This window comes from Oncorhynchus mykiss, chromosome 25 (assembly GCF_057628025.1).
Source record: "Oncorhynchus mykiss isolate SJ-2025 chromosome 25, ASM5762802v1, whole genome shotgun sequence".
NCBI lineage: Eukaryota > Metazoa > Chordata > Actinopteri > Salmoniformes > Salmonidae > Oncorhynchus > Oncorhynchus mykiss.
The window spans coordinates 27,144,415-27,159,960 of record NC_143046.1 but is presented as its reverse complement, the minus strand read 5'-3'; the positions used below and the strand labels follow the sequence as shown (position 1 = coordinate 27,159,960).

The 15,546-nt window shown below is 42.3% G+C and overlaps 2 protein-coding genes across 3 annotated transcripts in view; both read left to right on the top strand.

The window, feature by feature from the left end:
- The first annotated feature begins 1,976 nt into the window (after positions 1 to 1,976).
- Positions 1,977 to 6,866, top strand: LOC110504428 (protocadherin gamma-A11-like). The gene has a single exon (XM_090219552.1). The coding sequence runs from the start codon at positions 2,165 to 2,167 to the stop codon at positions 4,580 to 4,582; it is 2,418 nt and encodes an 805-aa protein (XP_090075678.1). The 5' UTR covers positions 1,977 to 2,164; the 3' UTR covers positions 4,583 to 6,866.
- A 5,360-nt stretch (positions 6,867 to 12,226) lies between these two features.
- Positions 12,227 to 15,546, top strand: part of LOC110504427 (protocadherin gamma-A11-like) — a 244,201-nt gene continuing 240,881 nt past the window's right edge. For both annotated transcript variants that reach the window (XM_090219532.1, XM_090219530.1), the window contains exon 1: positions 12,227 to 14,767. In XM_090219532.1, coding sequence (XP_090075658.1) covers positions 12,383 to 14,767 — 2,385 coding nt within the window. In that variant the 5' untranslated portion in view covers positions 12,227 to 12,382. The remainder of the gene's footprint in view (positions 14,768 to 15,546) is intronic.

Sequence of the window (15,546 nt, the reverse complement as noted above, 5' to 3'; positions counted from 1 at the left end):
ACATAAATAATTTAGTTAAAGATGTCAATCTGACTCCTACCAACAAGCGCTTCCTTGCCTTGTACTGTGGGAAATGCCCAGACTACACGCCCTGGTTTTGAGGTGCATTGACCTTGCAGAACATGGCAGCGTAGATTATAATGCTGTTTAAGTAATATCAAACACGTTTAGCGTGCTGATCCCTTGTCACTATTTTGGAATAAATCTAATGTCAAAAAGGCGCCGGCATGCACATACGAACGCCAATATTTCAGAGAAGACACACGCTCCGATTTCCCGGAATTAATACTTTATCATCACACACAAACAAACAATTTACAGGTTGATAACACATCTGAAATATTGTATGCAATTTAAATATGCTTTAGACCAACAACGGGACATGTTGCAGAGCTGTTGTAAAGCACAAATGGTGTGTGAAGACATTGTTAATAGCTTTTGCCGGCATTGAGTCTTGCTTGGGCTGGCGCGCTCTGAGTGGAAGGCGCTCTCTGCTGGAGAAACACAACACACACAGACAAAGCTGTTACAGTCAAGCAAGGGGACCAGCGTTGTTAAACATGCTTTCGTTCACAGTATCATCATCCTTACCCAAAAATGCATGTTCACACGAGAATATAGTCTGATCCAAGTTAAGCAAGACAGCGCATACCCAGGCCAGGCTATTTGGAGAGTGGGTCAATCATGCTAAACTTTAGGGGGAAGGCTGTTACTCAAATTACAATTATTACCCTCTTAAACGTTGTACCCATAAGGCCTACCCCTGCGACCAATACAATTTGATTTGATTGGAAAAATAAGCATATGAAAGCTAAACGTGCAGTTACGGTTACATTCCGTGATTTCCAAGCAAACAGCAATATGTAAGCAATGATATTTATCAAGCTTTTTATCATTGCAGGTTGTTTCCCACGACCACGGGATCAGTTTCAGGGAGGATGAAGTTCTTCATGGCTCCCACAGAGAAAACGTATGGTGCTATGGATTCATCGATGCATGTAGAACGTTAGATGGAGGATTGACAGGTGATGGCTATGCTTCAGTGTATGCCCAACCCTTTGGAATGTGGAATAACAGGGTTGCAATCATGAAGCTTTGTGTGTCTGAAGCGTAGCCTTTACAGAAAGTAAATATTAGCCTAAATCTCTTTTGAAGAATACTGCCTCGGCCTCGCAAACCCGAAAACGTAGGCTAACTATGTTGTTTAATATCACTGGAATTAATACCTTGCATTTAAGTACAAAGGCTAATCAGTCGACTTGGCCTGTGACTATTTCATCGCTGTGTGCAGTTCTAAAATGACTCTCTGTATGCCGCTGTGTAGCACCAGGCACGAGCTGCTTCTAATGAATTGCGCACGCGCTGCTCTTTCCCTCCCTCCCGAGCTCTCTATCCCTTCAGTGTAGGCCCATACAATGGGATCCCAGCACTTGTTAACGACATGGTATTAACAAATGGGTATCGGTATCTTTATAGCAGCCAAACTAAATTGAGATGAGGATTGACAGGTTTGGGACTTTCGTGTCGTTTTGTTGATATGCATGCTCTTAGAATGGTGTGATTCCATTGTATTTATGTTTTGCTAACCAACCATATCTGTCGCCTCATAAAGTAAAGGAGCCCTAACTGTAAGAGTAGCAGCATGGTAAGTTGTTGTTTAGTTTCCAACTCGTAACACTATTTGTATAGAGAGAATCGAGAGACGAGAAGATTGAGTGTCGGTCCCTAGTGGTCGCTGTCCATGGTGCTGAAACATACTGGCTGTGACCTACGGCTATTGATTGATCTATACGCTTACAATGGCCTCGTTTCCTCAACATAGAAGCCTACAGGATATACTATGAGTAAGTATACGTAAATATTTCCTATATCAAACATATTTAACAGTGCAATGTAATTGAGCATGCGTCATTTCTGAAGGTTGCTCTAAGTGTCGCTGTTGACTAGCTGAGGTTGAATATACTGTATACACCTCTCCTCCCACTGCTGTCGTAGTTACAGCTCAGGGTTTGCCACTAATGCAGAAAACCGTGGAAATGGTCAGATTGCGCATTCTCTTGGTTTATTTTTTGTTGTAATTTTTATCAAACCATATCTCAGCCTGCGGAATCGTTATACTTCGATCGATCTAAATATAAGGGGATTTCTTCACCGCATTCTAACGATGAGAAACAAAGGAATCTCGGTGACAGGCCTGGTCTGGGGCTTTGCTTTCTTTCTTCTACCGCTGCACTCCGCCCATGGAGACGTGAGCTATTCTTTTCCGGAGGAGATGAAACGAGGATCTGTTATTGGAAATATAGCCAAGGATCTCAGACTGGAGGCGAGGATACTGTCCGCTCGTAAGGCCCGTATTGATACCGAAGGGAACCAAAAACGGTACTGTGACATTAATCTGACTACCGGGGATTTGATTGTTGCGGAGAGAATTGACAGAGAGGGGCTTTGTGGCAAGAAGGCTTCGTGCGTTTTAAACCAGGAACTTGTATTGGAGAATCCTTTGGAGCTGCACCGTATTAGTCTTCATGTTCAAGATATAAATGATAACGCACCGCAATTTAAGAAAGAGGTGATTAAAATTGAAATAGCAGAATTGTCCGTCAAAGGAGCTCGCTTTTTATTAGATGAGGCTCGTGATGCGGATATAGGACAGAACACGGTTCAAAGCTATACACTTGAAAGGAACAACCATTTCATTTTGAATGTTAATACAAAAAGTGGTGGACGGAAAAATGCCGATTTAGTCTTAAACAAAGAGCTAGACCGTGAACAACAGCAGGAATTTAAATTATTACTCACATCTGTGGATGGAGGTTCTCCGCAGAGATCAGGTACTGTAGTCATACACGTCACTGTACTGGATGCTAACGATAATGCCCCAGTGTTTAGCCAGGCCGTCTATAAAGCCAGTCTGCCTGAAAACTCTCCTGTGGATACTCTTGTAATTACAGTGAGCGCCAGTGATTTAGACGAGGGACCCAATGGCGAAGTTATGTATGATTTTGACCATGTTTCAGATGAAAATAACATTGTATTTTCTCTGGATCATAAAACAGGAGAACTAAGAGTTATTGGGTCTCTGGATTATGAAGATGAGTCATCATATGAAATGCAGATCAGCGCAAAGGACGGTTTAGGATTAGCATCTTCCTCTACGTTGATAATAGAAATCACTGATATTAATGACAACGCCCCTGTGATATATCTACAATCTCTGACTAACCCCATACCTGAGAACGCGTCACCTGGTACAGAGGTGGGCATCATTCACGTGCAGGATAGAGACTCTGAGAATAACCGACAGGTTCGCTGCTCCATTCAGCAAAACCTTCCCTTCAAGCTGGTGCCATCCATCAAAAACTACTATTCTCTGGTGACCACGGGCGAACTGGACCGGGAACTAGTGTCTGATTACAACATTACAATCACTGCCACCGACGAGGGCTCTCCACCTCTGTCCTCCTCTAAAAGTGTTCAGTTATCTGTAGCTGACGTCAACGACAACCCACCTGTGTTTGAGGAACAGTCCTATAAAGCCCACGTGACTGAAAATAACAAACCCGGTGTGTCTGTGTGTACCGTTACAGCACGAGACCCAGACTGGAGACAGAACGGGACAGTGATTTATTCTATCTTACCTAGTGAGGTGAACGGTGTACCGGTGTCCTCGTTTTTATCCGTTAATGGAGACACGGGGGTGATCCACGCTGTGAGGTCGTTTGATTATGAACAGTTCAGGAGTTTTAAAGTCCACGTGGTGGCCAGAGACAACGGTTCTCCTCCGCTCAGCAGCAACGTCACGGTCAGTATGTTCATAACGGATGTGAATGACAACTCTCCTCAGATACTATACCCCGCCCCGGAGGGGAAATCCTTCATGACCGAACTGGTCCCCAAAGCTGCGCATGGGGGCTCTCTGGTTTCCAAGGTGATAGCTGTGGACGCGGACTCCGGCCAGAACGCCTGGCTCTCCTATCATATATTCAAATCAACTGATACGGGACTTTTCACTATTGGTCTCCACAGTGGAGAGATCAGGACACAGCGGGACATTTCTGAATCTGACAGCATGAAACAGAACCTCATTGTGTCAGTGAAAGATAACGGACAGCCCTCTCTCTCTGCCACCTGTACAATTTATTTAGTGATTTCTGATAACTTGGCTGAAGTACCAGAACTGAAAGATGTATCTTATGATGAGAGCAATTCCAAACTCACCTCTTATCTGATCATCGCGCTGGTGTCTGTCTCCACCTTTTTCATCACCTTCATTATTGTAATCCTGGCGGTGAGGTTTTGCCGCAGGAGAAAGCCCAGACTGTTGTTTGATGGAGCGGTCGCCATCCCCAGCGCGTATCTCCCTCCCAACTACGCAGAGGTGGATGGCGCTGGAACTCTCCGCAGCACATACAATTATGACGCATACCTGACGACGGGATCGCGCACAAGTGACTTCAAGTTCGTCACATCTTACAATGACAACACACTACCCGCGGACCAGACTCTGAGAAAAATTCCTACAGACTTTGCTGATGATCTTGAAGATTCCGATGTGTCCCCAAAGGTAGGTCTTTACCGTTAATGGACTTGGCACTAATTAGGCTTTGTATCAGTGGCGTTTTTTGCATGTACATCTTGGTGGGGTGAGCTCTCCATTTTTTAAATTCATGCCAGCAAAGTCACTGCACAACACAACACTAAACCATACATGAATTGCACTATAATGGTGACAAAAAGGTGCCCACAAACTTTTAGGGCCTACATAAAGCTGTCCCAACAGCAGAGCTTTCTTTTCAGCACCATGCAGTGAATCCTTACCACTGCTACATCAGTGGAGCCTTGTCTGGCAGCGAAAGAGTATATTCAGCCTCATTTGCTGCGTAAAAAAAAACATACCTGATTTGGATGACTTGCTTAAATAAATTTGATTTCTACTGACAATTGAACTGTACAAACTATGGCATAATGGAACGATGTGTGTGAATGAGGCAATCCGTCATTTCGATGAAGACATGAATGAGCGAGCTAAGACGGACGTAGTCAATTTAAGTATTTGTTCAGTGCTTTTGAAATGTACAGCGACAGAAGTCAGAACATGGGCCATTCTTACAGTATTCACCTTGTACACCAAGTCAGAATCATAGGACAAATAAACGGGGCATGTAAGCAGATAATGAAAGCTCTTACAATATTCAATGTTGACATTTCTCTAAAACAGGCTATTGCCTACATGTGCACCACCAAGTCAGATGAGGGGAAAGGGACCGAATGATTAAGGTGAGGGACAGGGCAACAAACAGCTTACTACTTAACATACACTTAGTGTTACCTTCTTAGTTACAGTACACATATCTCCCTGGCATATTACATAATCCCTGGCATATTACATAATCCCTGGCATATTACATAATCCCTGGCATATTACATAATCCCTGGCATATTACATAATCCCTGGCATATTACATAATCCCTGGCATATTACATAATCTATTACATAATTTATCTAGCAGCATACAATACATTTTTGGACTCACAGTTGTGCTGTGCTAACTTGAACAGGTAGGTGGCGCGGCGGTCCTTCTTGTGGGCACATTTTGACATAAAATTTTGTCATAAAAGTCTGTCATTCTCTGGATGTATGCTGCTTTCAAGACAACTGAGAACTCAAAAAAAAAAGTTTAATCACGTCAGTGACGTCGGGTTGGAGCTCTAGAAAGAGGCCTGAGTTACCCGACTTGGAATTGTGAGTTGGATGATCGTTCAAAACAATTTCCCTGTTCTGAGTTTCCAGTTGTTTGAACGTGGCTGAGGTCATGCTGGCTTGACAGCATCGCCGATGTATTTAACCTTTTCTGTCCCATTGTGTTGGGTGTTAATGTTTATCCTTTTAAGCTTGGAGAAGAGACCATTAAAACCAGACATGGTCCACACACTTTCTCCACCGAATAGCAGGCAGGACATAGGGATTTGTTTTCTTCAATGCTTGTAGTTAGCCACTGATATCTTCCAAACAACTCATTGTTGAATTTGCAATTTCCAACTTGTTGTGTAATGTTTATGTCTAATGGCCGATGAGCACTGATACGTTTTATCAATAATTGATCTTCCTATGACAAGGATTGAAAAGGATTTGCCAGTAGATTGTCAACGTGAATCATGATGGTGACTGCCTGTGTAGTTTGCTAGCCAAGATTTTGAAAGTATGATGTTGACATGATCACTTCAATCAAAACCATGGTAGATATAATGTGATTTGACATAATTTTATCTGTGGCCAATGACTTTCTGCCTTCTTGGTTGGGCACTTCTAATGTAAATCTAAGGCAGCAACCAAGGGGTCTTGAACTTTCAAGCTCTCTCTGTAGATCTTGCAGTGAGGGAGTGTCCCCATGAGTGACAGAACACTGAGCCAATAATGGCATAACTAGAGAAGATTACCAACCCCTACGCTTTGTGTTCCTCGCTGGCTGCCCCTCCACCACAGAAAGCAATGAGCTAGGCTGAAACACCTGCATTTTGGAGCAGCCTTACTCAACAAAGTGAAAAAGAGACGTTGGCTGCATTTCAAACTGAAAATAGACAGCCCTCAGACCTAAACCCTCAGCCCTTGAATTACGTTTTACATCGTCAAATCTGAGTATACCTTAAATGCCCCTTGCCCAAGCGAGGGAGAGTGCTGATCAGAGAGGCAACGTCCTTGGTGGACAGTGGCTAGTGCAAGAGCTGAGAGGGTAAATATAACTTTCTTGGAGCCCATGTTTGGATGCAGCTTTATAAACTCAATAAAAGGGTTTACATTGTTTGCAAACTGAAATGTGACAATTATTAATTAAGAAATAACATGCAAAACAGTAAAAAAAAAAAAAAAAGTATATATATATACAGTGGGGCAAAAAAGTATTTAGTCAGCCACCGATTGTGCAAGTTCTCCCACTTAAAAAGATGAGAGAGGCCTGTGATTTTCATCATAGGTACACTTCAACTATGACAGACAAAATGAGAATTTTTTACTCCAGAAAATCACATTGTAGGATTTTTAATGAATTTATTTGCAAATTATGGTGGAAAATAAGTATTTGGTCACCTACAAACAAGCAAGATTTCTGGCTCTCACAGACCTGTAACTTCTTCTTTAAGAGGCTCCTCTGTCCTCCACTTGTTACCTGTATTAATGGCACCTGTTTGAACTTGTTATCAGCATAAAAGACACCTGTCCACAACCTCAAACAGTCACACTCCAAACTCCACTATGGCCAAGACCAAAGAGCTGTCAAAGGACACCAGAAACAAAATTGTAGACCTGCACCAGGCTGGGAAGACTGAATCTGCAATAGGTAAGCAGCTTGGTTTGAAGAAATCAACTGTGGGAGCAATTATTAGGTAATGGAAGACATACAAGACCACTGATAATCTACCTCGATCTGGGGCTCCACGCAAGATCTCACCCCGTGGTGTCAAAATGATCACAAGAAAATCCAAGAACCACACGGGGGACCTAGTGAATGACCTGCAGAGAGCTGGGACCATTGTAACAAAGCCTACCATCAGTAACACACTACGCCGCCAGGGACTCAAATCCTGCAGTGCCAGACGTGTCCCCCTGCTTAAGCCAGTACATGTCCAGGCCCATCTGAAGTTTGCTAGAGAGCATTTGGATGATCCAGAAGAAGATTGGGTGAATGTCATATGGTCAGATGAAACCAAAATGTAACATTTTGGTAAAAACTCAACTCGTAGTGTTTGAAGGACAAAGAATGCTGAGTTGCATCCAAAGAACACCATACCTACTGTGAAGCATGGGGGTGGAAACATCATGCTTTGGGGCTCTTTTTCTGCAAAGGGACCAGGACGACTGATCCGTGTAAAGGAAAGAATGAATGGGGCCATGTATCGTGAAAACCTCCTTCCATCAGCAAGGGCATTGAAGATGAAAAGTGGCTGGGTCTTTCAGCATGACAATGATCCCAAACACACCGCCCGGGCAACGAAGGAGTGGCTTCGCAAGAAGCATTTCAAGGTCCTGGAGTGGCCTAGCCAGTCTCCAGATCTCAACCCCATAGAAAATCTTTGGAGGGAGTTGAAAGTCCGTTTTTTTTCTCATTTTGTCTGTCATGGTTGAACTGTACCTATGATGAAAATTGCAGGCCTCTCTCATCTTTTTAAGTGGGAGAACTTGCACAATTGGTGCCTGACTAAATACGTTTTTGCCACACTGTGTATATATATATATATATACAGTAACAGTCAAAATATTGGACACACACTCATTCAAGGGTTTTTCTTTATTTTTACTATTTCTACATTGTCGAATAATAGTGAAGACATCAAAACTATGAAATAACACATATGGAATCATGTAGTAACCAGAAAAGTGTTAAACAAATCATAATATATTTTATATTTGAGATTCTTCAAAGTAGCCACCCTTTGCCTTGATGACAGCTTTGCACACTCTTGGCATTCTCTCAACCAGCTTCATGAGGAATGCTTTTCCAACAGTCTCGTGTGCTGTGTGTGTGCTGAGCACTTGTTGGCTGACATCCTTCACTATTTTCCTCCAACTCATCCCAAACCATCTCAATTTGGTTGAGGTCGGGTGATTTTGGAGGCCAAGTCATCTAATCCAGCCCTCCATCACTCTCGTTCTTGGTCAAATAACCCTTACACAGCCAATTTGGACTCATCATACCAAAGGACAGATTTCCACCAGTGTAATGTGAATTGCTCATGTTTCTTGGCCCAAACAAGTGTCTTCGTCTTATTGGTGTCCTTTAGTAGTGGTTTCTTTGCAGAAATTTAGCCATGAAGGCCTGATTCACACAGTCTCCTCTGAACAGTTTATGTTGAGATGCGTCTGTTACTGGAGCTCTGGGAAGCATTTATTTGGGCTGCAATCTGATGTGCAGTTAACTCTGGGTTTTCCATTCATGTGGCAGTCATCATGAGAGCCAGTTTCATCATGGAGCTGCAGCAGAGGTAACTCTGGGTCTTCCATTCCAGTGGCAGTCCTCATGAGAGCCAGTTTCATCATGGAGCTTGATGGTTTTTGTGACTGCACTTGAAGAAACTTTCAAAGTTCTTGAAATGTAATGCATTGACTGACCTTCATGTCCTAAAGTAATGATGGAATGTTGTTTCTCTTTGCTTATTTTCGAGCTGTTCTTGCCATAATATGGACTTGGTCTTCTACCAAATATTCTGTATGCCACGCCTACCTTGTCACAGCACAACTGATTGGCTCAAATGCATTAAGAGGGGGAAAAATCTCCAAATTAACTTTAATTGAAATGCATTCCAGGTGACTACCTCATGAAGCTGGTTGAGAGAATGCCAAGAGTGTGCAAAGCTGTCATCAAGGCAAAGGGTGACTACTTTGAGTAATCTCAAATATAAAACATATTATGATTTGTTTAACACTTTTTTGGTTACAACATGATTCCATATGTGTTATTTCATAGTTTTGATGTCTTCCCTATTATTCTACAATGTAGAAAATAGTAAAACATTAAGAAAAACCTTTGAGTGAGTAGGTGTGTCCAAACTTTTGTCTGGTACTGAATATGCAGTATTTACTTTTTTGGCTAAACAGCTGGAGCTCAAAACAGGTGGGGCTTTTCCCTGAATGACGGGGCGCCGCTGCTCTGTAGCAGGTTTTACACTTGTAGTCAAAGTATTTTGTGGCCACAATTTCAAAACTGTTTTTGTGATTCATGATGAAAACACTGTTTCCACAGGTCTCCTATATGTAGATTTGCATTCATTATCTGTCCCATGTTTGTATTTTCAAATATGATGTAAGTGTTTTATTTTCTGCTTTGAAACAACCCTCCTCATTTCAAGGCAGACATCCCAGATGATATTATGTTCTTTGCATTGTGTTTGGGTACGTTTGGTTTGGGACTGATAAACAAAAAAATAAATTCTCCCTCACAGCCTACCGCCCAGTTTTAATATTACAGAGAGCGTGTTATAGCCTGGTTCTATGCGGAACCGTTGATTGTATGTACCCTCGTAAGGCTAAAGAACAACGTGTAGAGAGCACAATGTTGAGAAAAGTACAGAACTGTATCGGAGTGTCGCTGTCCATTGTGTTGAAACGCTCGTGTTTTTATTTTGTAAAGCCTGTTGCGTCTATTATTTTTGATTGACAGTAGGCCTATCACTTACAGTTGAACACAGATGTTTACATACACTTAGGTTGGAGTCATTAAAACTCGTTTTTCAACCACTCCGCAAATTTCTTGTTAACAAACTGTAGTTTTGGCATGTCAGTTAGGATATCTACATTGTGCATGACACAAGTAATTTTTACAACACATGTTTACAGACAGATAATTTCACTTACAATTCACTGTATCACAATTCCAGTGGGTCAGAAGTTCACATACAGTAAGTTGACTGTGCCTTTAAACAGCTTGGAAAATTCCAGCAATTGACGTCATGGCTTTAGAAGCGTCTGATAGCTAATTTATATCATTTGAGTCAATTGGAGGTGTACCTGTGGATGTATTTCAAGGCCTACCTTCAAACTCTGTGCTCTTTGCTTGATATAATGGGAAAATCAAAAGAAATCAGCCAAGACCTCAGAAAAATAATTGTAGACCTCCACAAGTCTGGTTCACCCTTGGGAGCAATTTCCAAATGCCTGAAGGTACCACGTTCATCTGTACAAACAATAGTACACAAGTATAAACACCATGGGACCACGCAGCTGTCATACCGCTCAGGAAGGTGACGCGCTCTGTCTTCTAGAGATGAACGTACGTTGGTGCGAAAAGTGCAAATCAATCCCAGAACAACAGCAAAAGACCTTGTGATGATGCTGGAGGAAGTATCAAAAGTTACAAAAGTATCTATATCCACAGTTAAACAAGTCCTATATCGACATAACCTGAAAGGCCGCTCAGCAAGGAAGAAGCCACTGCTCCAAAACCGCCATAAAAAAGCCAGACTACAGTTTGCAACTGCACATGGGGACAAAGATCGTACTTTTTAGAGAAATTTCCTCTGGTCTGATGAAACAAAAATAGAACTGTTTGGCCATAATGACCATCTTTATGTTTGGAGGAAGAAGGGGGAGGCTTGCAAGCCGAAGAACACCATCCCAACCGTGAAGCACGGGGGTGGCAGCATCGTGTTGTGGGGGTGCTTTGTTGCAGGAAGAACTGGTGCTCTTCACAAAATAGATTGCATCATGAGGAAAGAAAATGATGTGGATATATTGACGCCACATCTCAAGACATCAGTCAGGAAGTTAAAGCTTGGTCGCAAATGGGTCTTGCAAATGGACAATGACCCCAAGCATACTTCCAAAGTTGTGGCAAAATGGTTTGAGGACAACAAAGTCAAGGTATTGGAGTGGCCATAACAAAGCCCTGACCTCAATCCTAAAGAAGATTTGTGTGCAGAACTGAAAAAGTGTGTACGAGCTAGGAGGTCTTCAAACCTGACTCAGTTACACCAGCTCTGTCAGGAGGAATGTGCCAAAATTCACCCAACTTATTGTGGGAAGCTTGTGGAAGGTTACCTGAAACATTTGACCCAAGTGAATCATTTTAAAGACAATTCTACCAAATGCTAATTGACGGTATGTCAACTTCTGACCCACTGGGAATGTGATGAAAGAAATAAAAGCTGAAATAAGTCCTTCTCTCTACTATTATTCTACCATGTCACATTCTTAAAATAATGTGGTGATCCTAACTGACCTAAGACTGGGACTTTTTACTAGGATTAAATGTCAGGAATTGTGAAAAACTGAGTTTAAATATATTTGGCTAAGGTGTACTGTATGTAAACTTCTGACTTCAGCTATATCTTCCTTGACAGTTCTACTCACTGGCTTTGTGCATTTCACCAATGAGTGACAGATGAGAGACAGAAGGACCCTGCACCTCTTCAGACTTTATAGGCCTAGCTACCATTTGGAAAATAGTAGTTAATTTCAACCTGGCATATACTTTACTCGAGAGTGCGAATGGTTTTAGGGAAATTAGTGATTGTGGTTTTATGTTGTTTCCTGTGCCTATTTGGTTATGCCTTTCCTTATGCTAAGGGCATACATCATGTTTCCAATGTTTACCTACTACTTTTAAATATGTATTTAGCGCAATGTCAGCGTGTATGTGTACACTATGTGTAATTTTGGACGGGTACTCACAGTGTCGCTGTTCACTAGCGGAGGTACAGTATATGTAGCTCTTCACCCATTGCTGTTTTCATTGACAAAGCTCTGATGCCGTTTCACTGCAGATAACAGTTGAGGTAGATGCACATATTCTTTGTTGATAACATAGGGAATTTTCATGGTTTTGTCGAATAATTTTTCATTACATCGATCTGTCTAACTGTAAGGTGGTTATTTGACGTTTTTAATCCCAGGATGGGTCACAAAGGAATCTCGGTGACAGGTCTGGTCTGCAGCGTTGTTTTCTTTCTTCTACCGCTGCACTCCGCCTATGGAGACGTGAGCTATTATTTTCCAGAGGAGATGAAACGCGGATCTGTTATTGGAAATATAGCCAAGGACCTCGGGCTGGAGGCGAGCAGACTATCCGCTCGTAAGGCCCGTATTGATAGCGAAGGGAACCGCAAACGGTATTGTGACATTAATCTGAGTAACGGAGATTTAAATGCTGCCGAAAGGATTGACAGAGATGGGCTTTGTGGCAAGAAGGCTTCGTGCGTTTTAAACCAGGAACTGATATTGGAGAATCCTTTGGAGCTGCACCGCATTACTCTTCATGTTCAAGATATTAATGACAATTCGCCACAATTTAATGATGACATGATAGATATAGAGATAAGAGAATCCGCGGAGAAAGGATCTCGTTTTTTATTAGGAGAGGCTCATGACGCGGACATAGGGAAGAACTCAGTTCAAATATACACTCTAGAAAAGAATGACAAATTTGTGTTGTCCGTTGAGAGTAACAATGTTGAGCTTGTTCTAGATGAAAAGCTTGACCGTGAAGTAAAGCAGGATATTAAATTATTGCTTACAGCGATGGACGGAGGCTCTCCGAAGAGATCAGGTACTGTAGTCATACACGTCACTGTACTGGATGCTAATGATAACGCCCCAGTGTTTAACCAGGCGGTCTATAAAGCCAGTCTGCCTGAAAACTCTGCTTTAGATACTGTAGCTGTTACAGTGAGTGCTACGGATGCAGATGAGGGAGTTAATGGAGAGGTGACATATGATTTCGATCACATTTCAGATGATGATAAAAAAATATTTTCTATAGACCGTAAGGGAGGAATAATTAAAGTTATCGGTTCTGTTGATTTTGAAGAGGTTCCGTCCTTTGAGCTGCGCGTGAAAGCGAAGGACGGTTTAGGTTTAGCATCATATGCCAAAGTGATAATAGAAATGACTGATGTTAATGACAACGCTCCTGTGATATATCTCAAATCTCTAACTAGCCCCATACCTGAGAACGCGTCACCTGGTACAGAGGTGGGCATCATTAACGTGCAGGACAGAGACTCTGAGAATAACCGACAGGTCCGCTGCTCCATTCAGCAAAACCTTCCCTTTAAGCTGGTGCCATCCATCAAAAACTACTATTCTCTGGTGACCACGGGCGAACTGGACCGGGAACTAGTGTCTGATTACAACATTACAATCACTGCCACCGACGAGGGCTCTCCACCTCTGTCCTCCTCTAAAAGTGTTCAGTTATCTGTAGCTGACGTCAACGACAACCCACCTGTGTTTGAGGAACAGTCCTATAAAGCCCACGTGACTGAAACTAATAGACCCGGGTCTTCCCTGTGTTCCGTTACAGCACGAGACCCAGACTGGAGACAGAACGGAACAGTGATTTATTCTCTCTTACCTGTTGAGGTGAACGGTGTCCCAGTGTCCTCGTTATTATCCGTTAATGGAGACACGGGGGTGATCCACGCTGTGAGGTCGTTTGATTATGAACAGTTCAGGAGTTTTAAAGTCCACGTGGTGGCCAGAGACAACGGTTCTCCTCCGCTCAGCAGCAACGTCACGGTCAGTGTGTTCATAACGGATGTGAATGACAACTCTCCTCAGGTTCTGTATCCCGCCCCGGAGGGGATCTCCTTCATGACGGAGTTGGTCCCCAAAGCTGCGCACGGGGGCTCTCTGGTTTCAAAGGTGATAGCTGTGGACGCAGACTCCGGCCAGAACGCCTGGCTGTCCTATCACATACTCAAATCCACAGATCCGGGACTTTTCACTATTGGTCTCCACAGTGGAGAGATCAGGACACAGCGGGACATTTCTGAATCTGACAGCATGAAACAGAACCTCATTGTGTCAGTGAAAGATAACGGACAGCCCTCTCTCTCTGCCACCTGTACCATGTATTTAGTGATTTCTGATAACTTGGCTGAAGTGCCAGAACTGAAAGATGTCTCTTATGATGAGAGCAATTCCAAACTCACCTCTTATCTGATCATCGCGCTGGTGTCTGTCTCCACCTTTTTCCTCACCTTCATCATTGTCATCCTGGCCGTAAGGTTTTGCCGCAGGAGAAAGCCTAGACTGTTGTTTGACGGAGCGGTCGCCATCCCCAGTGCGTATCTCCCTCCCAACTACGCAGAGGTGGATGGCACAGGAACTGTCCGCAGTACTTACAATTATGACGCATACCTGACGACGGGTTCGCGAACAAGTGACTTCAAGTTCCTCACATCGTACAACGAAAACACACTGCCCGCGGACCAGACTCTGAGAAAAACTCCAACCGACTTTTCTGAAGATCTTGACGACTCGGAAGGGTCCCCAGAGGTAGGCTTTTAATGGAAATAATAACGGAATTGTTTTTTTTAGGCTTATATGATAGATTGGGGATATATTATTTAAACATTGCAGCTAATCTGCTTTGTGTAATATTTGTGTTGTTGTTGGAGAAACCACTTTTCGTCGTTAACCCAGCTTGTCTATTAAGGAAATTATTTATACTTCAGTTTCATTCAATTTGAAATGTTTTAGATTATTATTTCAGTCCCGTCGCAATTTAATTGCAAAATCCCGAGGTGCGATTATATGTGGTTTGCTAGAGTTGTAACATCGTATATGCTCTTTTTGTAATTGATAGAATCGGTGGATTTTTCAGATAATAGACTTCAGTCGCTTCTCGGTTTTCTGATTAGGGTTGTACTGACAATTAATTGCTATTGTGTGTTTGGCACTGGAGGAGTGAAAACCTGTTTGGAAAGAGGCTCGAAAATAGAACTACTGTATTTTGAGAGATAATAATTGATTAGACATTTTAAAGGATGAAATCTCTTGAGATGCACCTTCTCGGTTTAAAGAATGTCCAAATAAAAAAACAACCCCCAAAAAAACAATATTTATAATATGGCAACTCCGGTTTAATAATGCTAACAAGTAAATACAAATAATAATAATAAAAGGTCAATTCTGAGCATAAAAAAGTTGTTATACTAATGGGCCTCCAACAAATACAAATAAATGATGCAACTAATAACACTAAGTTGGCTGCCTATAATATATACATAATTACAAATATCGTCACGTGTTGACGTTTCTCCTAGTTAAAAACA